At 33.6% G+C, this 12,827-nt stretch overlaps 1 protein-coding gene across 1 annotated transcript; it reads left to right on the forward strand.

The window, feature by feature from the left end:
* The first annotated feature begins 6,303 nt into the window (after positions 1-6,303).
* On the forward strand, positions 6,304-6,786 carry LOC107846561. Its single transcript, XM_016690917.2, has one exon. It carries the CDS (start codon positions 6,304-6,306, stop codon positions 6,784-6,786), a length of 483 nt encoding a protein of 160 aa, XP_016546403.2.
* Positions 6,787-12,827: the final 6,041 nt, after the last annotated feature.

A 12,827-nucleotide genomic window follows, 5' to 3' on the forward strand; every position in this document is an offset into this window, starting at 1 on the left:
TCTCTATCTAATGATCGCCAGAATGCCCTAAAAAATGATAAAATATTCACATTTATAGCTTTTTGGCTTAATATACCTGCCACCATATTGGCCTTACCCAAATGATACTGAATACTCATATCATAATTCTTTAACAATTCCTTCCACCTCCGTTGCGTTAGGTTCAAATCCCATTGAGCAAACTTGTGTTGTAGGCTACGATAATTTGTGAAGACCTCACACTTGATACTATAAAGATAATGTCTCCAAATCTTTTTAATACAAACACCACCGGTGTCAAGTCTAAGTCATGGGTTAGGTAGTTCCTTTCATGAGGCTTCAACTTCTTTGAAGCAAAAGCAATGACATTTCTATCCAACATCAAACAACACCCAAACCCAAAAATAAGGTATCATAAAGAACTAGAAAGTCCTTATCTTCAATCGACAATGAAAGAATAGATGTTGCATTCAAGAGTGACTTGAGCTTTTGGAAGCTCTCTTCTAATTGGTTTGACCAAATAAATGATTGGAATCTCTCTGCTAATTGGGTTTACCAAATAAATGACACTTCCTTCTGAACCAACCTTGCCAAGTGCATTGCAATGGATGTAAGGTTCTTGACAAATTTGCAGTAATAACTATTAAAACCTGTAAAACTTCCTACCTAGGTCACTAAACTAGGCCGATTCTAATTCATTATTTTCATAATCTTCAGGGGATCCACCATCGCCTCTTTTTTAAAAACCATATGCCCCAAAAAGGTGTAATGTTTCAAAACCTAGTTCCGAGACGTCACATAGTGCTAAAAACTACGAGTAGCCTTAAACTAACCCTGTCTGCCTTTTACTAAGTTTGTATCTCATAAATAAGGTGATATAGACATGAAATTCATACTGAATGCGGAAACTGTCTGAAATAACTAGAAATAATCCGAATGTAATGTCTAAAAATCAAATATAGTAAGTCTGAGTCAAATCTAGCAGCCTGACAAGCCTCTACTATTAATAACTAGAGAGTCACTGGGACAAACCCCCAGCTAACTCGAAATGTGTACAAAGAATACTGAATCATATGAATTAATAAGCTGAAAAATCTAAATGAATAAGTCCCCAAACTATGAGGACACACTAACTATCAGGTGTAGATGGAGATGCTCGAACTACTCACGCTGCTGATACTGAGCACCTAAACCTACATTATGAGATAATGTAGCACATAGACATATATGTGGATCAGTACTTTAAGGATATACTGAGTATATGGGGGTGATAAGCATAAGTAAAACATCATCTCATCATCATAATTTATAAAACAATGCACGCTAAATATAAATGACTCACATAAGCTGGAATATCTGAAATACTGAAAGCTGAAATCATGAATAACAAATCAAACTTTATAAATCTAGTGAGTCATAACATTTAGTTCTAAAATTTGTACTTGTATTCTCTCTTTAAATCATACTGCCTAAGTGTAGAAAGGACTCACTCTTAAATCTGAAAGCTGAAAGCTGAAATTTGTAGCTGATATCTTTCTGTAAAGCATAATCTGAATAAAGTTGTGAGCGTTTACACTTAGTTTTCTAAAAGCTTTTCTGTAAATCTTTTACTTTAACTAGCAGGGAGGTTCTCTTAACCAACATAAATCATGTGAGCTAACATGGAGTCCAACGTATTACCCATATTGGGGAGAGCTGCTCTACCCTTGCATCGGAATAGAACCTTAACTTAAATGATCACTGACATAGCCCACTATGGGCGCTTAAAACCTATGGTGGCTCTTAGTTCTGGGGCATGATACCTTGGAATAATATCCAACTCGATGTTAAATACTACTCTCATACTTATCGCTCAGAACTTTAGAAAATCAACCTTAAAATAGTACAAGGGTTTATAATAAAAAACCAAATATGCTTCTCTTTGTTTAAATTTTAAAATATATGAACAATGTGGATTCCTTATCTTAGCTTAGGATCAAAAGATCAACTTCTTTCTTAAATTTTGGTAAACGATCATCAAAGAGGCTTAAAATCATAATCTTCCTAAAATATCGATGCTAAATCTTAGGGCTTAAAACCCATGCTTTAAGCTCATGTCAAAATATCATAATAACCATGCTTGATAATGAAGCCAATGATAATTCATCTCAAAATCTGTAAATTACTACAGTAGGCATGAAAAGATGAAAAATAGACATGCAATTTATCTTTAAAAATATCTCAAAACTCATAGTCTTGCAAATAACAATAATGGGCATGAACCTTAATTTAAAATTCATGTATAAACATTCAAAATCATATGAAATTGTAATTAAAACTTGGTTTTGGGCACAAGGATGAAAGGAGATCCTTTTTCATAAACCCCACATACGTTGATAGATGATTAGATGAAGAAACCTTGAAATTTGGATTCCTATTTGAGTTTATGGAGATGAGTTCTTGATTATCTTGTCTTGGAAATCCTCAATTTTAAGCTTTCTTGAAGAAACTATGGAGGATTTTGATTTGTTGGAGAAGAAGCTTTGGATCTCTAGGGTTTTGCTTTGAGAGAGAATGGATGAATTTGGGCATAAAATGCCTTGAGTATGTTTAATCTTATGTTTTGGATGGATTTAGGACCTTGGGAATTGACCAAAATACCCCTTTTAATATTTAAACGGAACTGAAAAAGTAATATTTTCCAAACTGACATGCCACCATGATATTTCACTATCACACTGGTTCACTGGAAATAGGACAATTGGGAACTCAGCGTTCTCCGCGATGCACCACCATCGCAGTGCCCCTTTGGAATGCCATTTTGGTTATTGGCACGAGCGCCACTATCGTATTGGGCTACTGGATTTTGAAAAATGGGAAATTAAACCTCTCCAGGATGTAGGGCTATCATGAAGATCCACTAGAATTTGACGATTGCCATTTTGGCATCCACCGCGACCCGGTGAGTGCCCAAGTGGGACACTGCTTTACTGAAATCGCCATAACTTCTCAACCGGGTATCGAAATTAGGCGAATTTGGTATCGATGGAAAGCTTATTCAATTTTCCACACAATGGAATGTCTAAATGTAAAAAATTCTATATGAAATAAATATTATTCATTTTGAAAGATATCCCTTAACATTCTAGGAAAGAATTTAAGCTAGAAAAAGTATGGGGTATTACAGAAGGCAATGGAAGACTATCAGAATTCATATTTTGAAAACTTATCAAATAACTGCTTCTCCCATAGAATCTCCAAAGCTATATGATGATGGCCTGCATTCTTTTCTTTACTCTTGGAGTACACAAGAATATCATTAATAAACACAATAACAAAAAAATCCAAGAACGACTTAATGATCCCATTCATTAAGGTTATATAGGTTGCAGGTGAATTAGCTAACCCAAAAAACATCACCATACTCATAATGGTCATACCGAGTTCTAAATATTATCATGGGTATGCCCTCTGATCTAAATTTCAACTGATGATAACCCAACCTCAAATTGATTTTTTAAAATACTGACGTACCCTGTAACTAATCAAATAAGTCAACTATGCAAGACACATGATATTTGTTTCTAGTTGTAACCTTATTCAGTTTCTTGTAATCAATGCACATCCTCTAGCTGCCATCTTTCTTCCTAAAAAACAAGACTAGAGAACCCTAATATGAAATAATTGGATGAATAAAACTTTCTTCAAGTTGCTCCTGCATTTGAATTTTGAGCTCTCTCAACTCTGTTGGATCCATTTAATAAGGTGGGATAGAAATAGGTCGAGTGCCCTGTTAGGATATACTATTAAGGATGTAATTTGTGTTATAGTATTATATTTTCATCCCATGTAAAGACTATTTATTATATTAATAAAATATTTATTTGAATAGATTATTGCATTAACATGTGTGTCCTTTACTTGTATAGTAGACAATTTTATGTATGGAATATTTTAACTCATGCACGGAAGATTAAAATTGTCGGTTCTTATAACTAATAAATTAACGCTCACAATCAAAGATGAGGTAGGACAAACATCTTGATGATTGTAGCACAAGATTAAATATACTTTGGTCTTAATTATGAGAGTGGTAATATTCCGACTTCTTTTGCTAGTACATTTTGTATGTATTGAATGGACCAATTAGAGATATTCATTTATGTTTTGAATATTAATAAACAATTTTTCTAAACCATTACATGTACTTATACTCTTACTATTGATATAATTATTATGATCTATGTGGTTTGTTTTGTCATTTCAATCTATTAAAAGGTGAGACTATTTTGTGAGTCAACATATTCCTGATAGGTTGGATGATGACGAATCACTAGGTGAAATATTAATTAGTTGATAGAACCATGTCACAAACTTGAGATAGAAGACATCCCTTTATGGTTGCTTATAAGTTTTCCCGTGAAAACCCTGCACATGGATTTTGTATCCATCATGTGAAATAAGTTAAACATTATAAATAAAGAATTAAATTAATTAATGAGTTAAATTTTTCAAAGAATGTAATTTAATTGATTATGTCGGTAATTCTAACATGGAGAGTTAAATAAGATGTAATGGTAGATTTTAAAATTAAATCGAGGAGTGCAATAATAGCTTTTTAGTGGAATAATTTGTAGTTTACTATGATATGATAATTCTTTCATCACCGAATTAATATCAAAATTGGAAGCCTCTCTTAATAAATCTACGGTCCCTGCTATACCTGATTAACTAATTAATTTTGGAAAAGAAAAAGGAACTTACTAGAAGAAGTACTATTATTTACTGGTCTTCTGGAAGGAAAATAATATCTTCTACCTTTAAATGGTTGAAAACATTTTGGACAACTAAGGAGTCCTAAAACGTTTTGGACAACTAAAGAGGCCTAAAAACGTTTGCCTCTTGATTTTCCCTTATTTATGAGAAAACAAGAATAAATAGGGTTTAGGGTTCAGAAGATAAAGTGAATTCCATATTTTCTTTGAGTCCAAAAATACTTGCCCATACAAGTTTCATAAGCAAAAGTTAAGTCAGGCAGTAGTAGAAGACTGCAGAACTGAAGGCCAAGGCATTGAACGATATTTGTGAAAGCTTCAAGAGGTAGGTTTTCTAATTGTCATTTTGATTATGGTATCTAGATTATATGTAAGTTATTGATTCTATAGAATTATTGCTTCTGCTGTGTATGTTCTAACAATCAGTATCAGTAGTCTTATTATATATGCTAGATAATGTAAAAGAAATTACATGATTTGTTGTATATATTTTGGATAATAATTGTATAAATCATGTCGTTGCTGGCTATTTTTCATGTTTTTGATATCATGTTGTTGATGGCTGTTTTTCATATTTTTGATGATGTTATTGATTTCAACAGAATTTAATTTTATTGTCAAGAAAGCATAAACCGAATTTTGCATAGTTATGTGAAAATTAGTTTGGTAGATTAAGTGCAAAACGATGATGAGTCTTCACTACGACCAACTATAGTCATTACTCACTATATGAACAGTAGCAGTAAGGCCAAGCAGTGCAGGAAGCTTTGTTTTTCCTTGCAACAGCTCGGCCAATAATTATCGATTTGGTCGGATTTGGAGTTTTTTAGTTTTTTGAGGAACTCCGAATGACCTGAAATTTAGTACATTTATTAAAAATGACCCACTGAATAATACTCGCACTAAAATGTGATCCAGACCATTTTTTGGCCATTCGGGGTTGTTTTGATGAGTTTTTGGGCATTTTTATGTTTTCGAAAAAATTAAAAATTCTGAAAAAATTATTTTTTGCAAACCAGTGATGATAGGGATCATTCCTTTTGATTTTCAGTGGTTAATAACAGTACATAATGTGAGTTTACATGTTGACATCGGTCATCTTCCCTATTGGATAAACTTGTATATTGTAATATTGTTTTATAGTATCTTGTTTTTTATGAGTTGTGTTAACTTTCCAACTAAGTTACATGTTGGTTCAATGGTACAGAGACTTATGAAATGTGATATTTATCTAACTTAAATCAACAGTTGACTCTCCAACTGAGTTGGTTCTATTTCATTTAAGAGATAAAATATCTGACATTACATGTATATTTGCTTAAATGGTTAAGTTTCCCTAACAATTATAACTATTTTTGTGTATGGTTATATGTGTGATGTGTTTTTTAAGAATTTTATTATTCTACAGCATGTATAATGATCTATTTTAATTTGATTATATAACAGATTAACCATGTCTTCATTCAATCCCTTAACTTCTATCTTGAATCAAAATAAATTAGAAGGCCCTAACTATGTGGACTAGAAATGTAATTTGGATATTGTTCTCACTGCTGTGTGTTTTAAATTTATGTTGGTTGAGAAATGTCCTGATAAGTCATATGAACCCACTAATTATGAGATTAAAGCCTACAATAAGTGGGTCAAGGCTGATGAGAGGGCAAGATGTTACATTCTTGCCTCTATGGCAAATATGTTGCAGCATCAACATCAGTCCATGATTACTATCTATGATATGCTTGAATCCGTCAAAGAGATATTCAGAGAGCAAAATTGTGTTGCAAAGAATACGTCCATGAAAGCTTTTTTTACCACAAAAATGGTTGAAGGAACTTCGGTAATGGAATATGTTCTTAAAATGCTGAGTCTATTGAACGATCTAGAAATTCTTGGTGCGGTTATTGATAAGGAGTCTCAGGTTGAGATAGTCCTACAGACTCTGCCAGACAGTTTTCCGCAGTTTTGCTTGAATTATAACATGAATAAGATGGATTTATCTCTTACAAAACTGTTGAATGAGCTGCAAGCGGCAGAATCTATCATTAAGCAATAAGCTCATCCTGCGATGTTGATGGTTGATAAACCTTCGTCTTTGAATTCTAAGCTAAAAGGCAAAAACAAAAAAAAGAAGAAGCCTCATAAGGTTTTAGGTGCTAATAGTAGTGTGGCTAAGCCTAAGGTAAAATGCTATCATTGCAAGCAACATGGTCATTATAAGAAACAGTGTCCTGGCTACACAGCTAAGATGCAGAAACAAGGTACATCTTTTTCATATGTCGTTGAAATATTTTTAGCAGCTGTTTCTACCCAATTTTGGGTTATAGATTCGGGAGCCACTAATCATATTTGCACATCCTTGTAGGGGTTTCAAGAAATACGAAGCCTAAGTGAAAATAAACTGAACGTGTTTCAAGCAAATGGGGAACCAGCACCAGCCTTAGCTATAGGAAATATTTCTATTTCGTTTAGTAGTTCTAGAGTTTTAAGACTGGATAATGTTCTTCATGTACCTTCTATAAGAAGAAATTTGCTTTCAGTTTCAAGTATAATGGATGTTGGTTACAATGTTTATTTTGCTAATAATTATGTAATTATTAAGTTTGATAAGTATTTTATTATTTCTGCTCTTAGAATACATGATTTGTCTATATTTGATGTTTTCCATGATATGCTACAAAAAATGAAACTTAATAGTGTTGATCAATCACATAAAAGAAAACGTATTTCAGAATTGAGTGAAACATACTTATGGCACTTATGTCTAAGTCATATTAACTTAAATAAGATCTCACTGTTGGTTTCTGATGGACCTTTGAGTTCATTGAAAGTAGAGGCACTTCCAACTTGTGAATCCTGTTTAGAAGGTAAAATGACCAAGAGACATATTCCTTTCAAAGAAAATAGAGCCGGTAATAAGTTAGAATTAATTCATACTGATTTGTGTGGTCCAATGAATATACAAGCAAGAGGTGGTTTTGGGTATTTTGTGACTTTCACAGATGATTAGTCAAAATATGGATACATTTATTTGTTGCACCATAAATCTGAATGCTTTGAAAGATTCAAAGAATTTAAGATGGAAACGAAAAAGCAACTTAACAAACATATCCATACATTAAGATCTGATCGTGGTGGTGAATACCTTTCTACGGAATTCATTAAATACTTATCTAAATCAGGAATTACATCTCAATATTCTTCCCTGGCAATACCACAACAAAATGGTGTGTCAGAACGCCGAAATAGAACTCTTATGGAAATGGTTAGATCAATGTTAAGTTATTTAGATTTGCCCTTTTCTTTTTAGGGTTATGCATTAGAAACTGTAAATTATATTCTAAACTTGGTTCCTTCAAAATCAGTACCTTTAAACCCATCTGAATTGTGTAGTGGGCGCAAGCCTAGCCTACGGCATATTTAGGTTTGGGGTTGTCCAGCACATGTGCTAAAAGGAAAAACTAATAAGTTAGAATCTAGGACAGAAGAGTGCATTTTTATTGGATATCCAAAAGGAACAAAAAGGGATTTATTTTATTTTCCTAAGGAACAGAAGGTAATTGTTTCGACAAATGCCAGATTTCTTGAAGAGGATTATTTAATGAACCACGTTTCTAGAAGAAAAATTGTCTTATAGGAATTGAGCAATAGAATAACGAATAATGAAATAAAAGAACAAATTTCAAAAACTATTATTGACATACCATTGCATCCACGTAGCAGGAGAAATGTCAATAGGCAAGAGGTTGCAAAGCGCAAATACTTGACATTACACTACCTCAAAGTAGTGGGAGTAACTTCGAGCAGCCTGCAATTGTAGAGGAAAACGTTCAGGATAATATCGAGGAACCTGTCATAGTACAAGAAGACATAGAGGGTGTTCAAAATTTAGTTCCAAATACAGCAAATCCTATAGAGACTAGTCATCATAGTGGGAGAATTATTAGAAAATCTTTACGGTTTGCACTCTTGGGAGAATCCTATGATAGAATCCCTGAGGGGCCTAATATGGAACCTCTTAATTACGCTGAAGCACTACATGATAAATATTCTAAAATGTGGATTACTACTATGAAATCTGAAATGGAGTCTATGTATTCCAATCAAGTATGGGAGCTTGTAGAACCACCTACGGGAGTCAAACCTATTGGATGTAGATGGATCTATAAGAAAAAGAGAGGAGTTGATGGAAAAGTGCAAGGTTTTAAGGCTAGGCTTGTTGCGAAAGGGTTTACTCAAAAAGAAAGAATTGATTATGAGGAAACTTTTTCGCCGGTAGCTATGCTTAAATCCATTAGGATTCTCTTATCTATTGCTGCTTATTATGACTATGAGAGTTGAAAAATGGATGTCAAGACGCCTTTCCTAAATGAAAGTCTTGATGAGTGCATTTATATGGCACAGCCAAAAGGTTTCATGGAAAGTGGTAATGAACCTAAGTTTTGTAAACTTAAGAAATTCATTTATGGTTTGAAACAAGCATCTAAAGCATGGAATACTTGTTTTGATAATTCGATTAAAACTTTTGGTTTTAATCAATGTGAAAATGAGGCATGTGTTTATAAAAAATGGGATGGAGACAAAGTAGCATTTTTAATTATGTACGTAGATGACATTTTGCTCATAGGAAATAATGTGAGCATGTTGATTTCCATTAACCTCGCATTTTGATATGAAAGACTTGGGAGAAACGGCTCATATCCTTGGGATCAAGCTTATGCGAGATCGTAAACAAAGGATATTAGGCTTATCTCAAGCACTTTTTATTGATACTATTCTTGCAAGATTTAGCATGCGAAATTCCAAGAAGGGATTCCTTCCTTTTAAGCATGGAATGACTCTATCAAAAGACCAATCGCCTAAAACGACCGATGAGATAGAGAGAATGAAGGCGGTCCCTTATGTTTCTGCTATTGGGAGCCTCATGTATGCTATGTTGTGCACTAGACCAGATATCTGCTTTGCTGTTGGCATGGTTATCAGATTTTAGTCTAATTCCGAACAAGAACATTGGACTGCGGTTAAGCATATAATCAAGTACCTTAAAAGGACTGGGGATTGCATGCTTGTTTTTCACTCCAGGGAGCTTGTACCTATTGGGTATACTGATTTAGATTTTTAGTAGGATAAAGGTTCTAGAAAATCTACCTCAGGATATGTGTTTACTTTAGAATATGAAGCCATTGTTTGGAGGAGTATCAAGCAATCATGTGTTGTTGATTCCACCATATAAGTCGAATATGTAGCTGCCTCTGAGGCGGCTAAAAAGGTTGTTTGGCTCGGTAACTTTCTGAAAGAGCTTGGAGTTGTTCCTTTGGTTCAAACACCACTACCACTTTATTGTGACAATAATGGTGCTGCAAACTCGAAAGAACCACAAAGCCATAAAAGAAGTAAGCATATTGAGAGAAAATATCACTTGATTCAGGATATAACTCAAAGGGGTGATGTCAAAGTTTTGAAGATTGATTCGAAGAACAATTTGGCAGACCCATTTACAAAGGGCTTAACCCAGAAGGTTTTTTATAAGCATGTGGAATAAATAGGTGTTAAAATTGTGCATTTATGGTTATGAGTCTAAGTGGGAGATTGTTAGGATATACTATTAACCATGTACTTTGGAGTCTAAGTGGGAGATTATTAGGATATACTATTAACCATGTAATTTGTGTTATAGTATTATATTTTCATCCCATGTAAAGACTATTTATTATATTAATAAAATGTTTATTTGAATAGATCATTGCATTAACATTTGTGTCCTTTACTTGTATAGTAGACAATTTTGTGTATGGAGTATTTTAACTCATGCACGGAAGATTAAAATTGTCGGTTCTTATAAGTAATAAATTAACGCCCACAATCAAAGATGAGGTAGGATAAACATCTTGATGATTGTAGCACAAGATTAAATATAATTTGATTTAATTATGAGAGTGGTAATATTCCAACTTCTTGTTCTAGTACATTTCGTATGTATTGAATGGACCAATTAGAGATATTCATTTATGTTTTGAATATTAATAAACGATTTCTCTAGATCATTACATATACTTATACTCTTAATCTTGATATAATTATTATGATCTATGTGGTTTGTTTTGTTGTTTTAATCTATTAACAGGTGAGACACTTTTGTGAGTCAACATATTCTTGATAGGTTGGATGATGACGAATCACTTAGTGCCATATTAATTAGTTTATAGAACCATGTCTCGAACTTGAGATAGAAGACACCCCTTTATGGTTGCTTATAAGTTTTCACCTGAAAACCTTGCAGGTGAATTTTGAATCCGTCATGTGAAATAAGTTAAGCATTATAAATAAAGGATTAAATTAATTAATGAATTAAATTTTTCAAAGTATTTAATGTAATTGATTGGTGTCGGTAATTCTAACATAGGGAGTTAAATAAGATGTAATGGTAGATTTCAAAATTAAATCGAGGAGTGCAATTACAGATTTTTAGTGGAATAATTTATAATTTATTATGATATGATAATTCTTTCATCACTGAATTAATATCAGAATTGGAAGCTTCTCTTAATAAATCTGTGGTCCATGCTATACTTGATTAACTAATTAATTTTAGAAAAGAAAAATGAACTTATTAGAAGAAGTAATATTATTTACTGGTCTTCTGAAGGAAAATAATATCTTTTGACTTTAAATGGTTGAAAACGTTTTGGTCAACTAAAGAGGCCTAAAACGTTTTGGACAACTAAAGAGGCCGAAAATATTTTGGACAACTAAAGAGGCCTAAAAACGTTTGCCTCTTGATTTTCCCTTATATATGAGAAAACAAGAATAAATAGGGTTTAGGGTTCAAAAGATAAAGTGAATTCTATCTTTTCTTTGAGTCCAAAAAGACTTGCCCAGACAAGTTTGATAAGCAAAGGTTAAGTTAGGCAGTAGTAGACAACTGCAGAACTGAAGACCAAGGCATTGAACAATATTTGTGAAAGCTTCAAGAGGTAAGTTTTCTAATTGTCGTTTTGATTACGTTATCTAGATTATATGTAAGTTATTGATCCTGTAGAATTATTGCTTCCGCTGTGTATGTTCAAACATGCCCCTCCTAAGTCAATGAAGAAATTGAATCTACTTCATTCATACTGGTTTGGCCTTATACACTCTATCCCACTCTAGTTTATTTATCCCAGGTTAGTTATAGCCATTATTTTAGTATTATAGTTTAAACCAGCATGATATGGAGATAACCAGGACATATCCAGAATTACATCAAAGTCCAACATATCCAGAATAACCAAGTCTATCCAAGTAGGAAAATCCACAAATAATATAGGACAAGAATGATAAATATGAGTTACTATCACAGACTCACCCATTGAAGTAGACACATAAACAGCATATCAAGTACATCACAAACCAAATTCAGACCCACTAAAAACTGGATAGATACATAGGTATAAGTAGACCCAGATCAAATAAAACAGAAGCTATCCGATCACAGACAGAAATAGTACCTATGATCATTACAGCCTCTGCATAAGTTAATCTCAGAAATGTATAATAGTGAACTCGATCATCAATCTGAGTTAATTCTTTTTTTTATTGTGGTCCTTCTCCGGTGCCACCATTTTCTCAACCACCCCAACCACCTATTTTATTTCCTCGTCCTTCTAGTGGACGTCCCCTATCGTCATTTTCTCTTCCTCTGCCTGTTGGACTATAGCCTGAGACTTTCACTGAGTCTAGGCATTCACCTGCCTCATGGGACATTCCTTTGAGAAGTGACCAATAGCACCATAATCATCCTCGTTGGAGAGAAGGCCGATTAGTAGAAGCGTAAGGTGACCCTTGGCCTCTAACCGTTTATTCCTAAGAAAATACCTTAGCTAGAACTATTGTACAAGATGGCAAAGTCGACTAAATCTGGGGATGGGAGTCTAATAGGCCTACTGACCATGGCCTTTAGAGAAATACACACTGAAATTCCCAACATTCTGAGATTTTTTGGCTAACATCTTAGCCAGACCCGCTTGGGTAACCCCCTCCAACTTTTTCACAAAGTCAAAAATTTTATTGAACCCTTTTCTTACTGAAGTCATATACACAGATAACCCCTGAAGGTCA

Source organism: Capsicum annuum, chromosome 11 (assembly GCF_002878395.1).
Source record: "Capsicum annuum cultivar UCD-10X-F1 chromosome 11, UCD10Xv1.1, whole genome shotgun sequence".
Classification (NCBI taxonomy): Eukaryota; Viridiplantae; Streptophyta; class Magnoliopsida; order Solanales; family Solanaceae; genus Capsicum; species Capsicum annuum.

What these genes read in the sequence shown, in the direction of transcription:
- LOC107846561 (XM_016690917.2), top strand. Translation starts at nt 6,304, where the DNA reads ATGTTGGTTGAGAAATGTCCTGATAAGTCATATGAACCCACTAATTAT.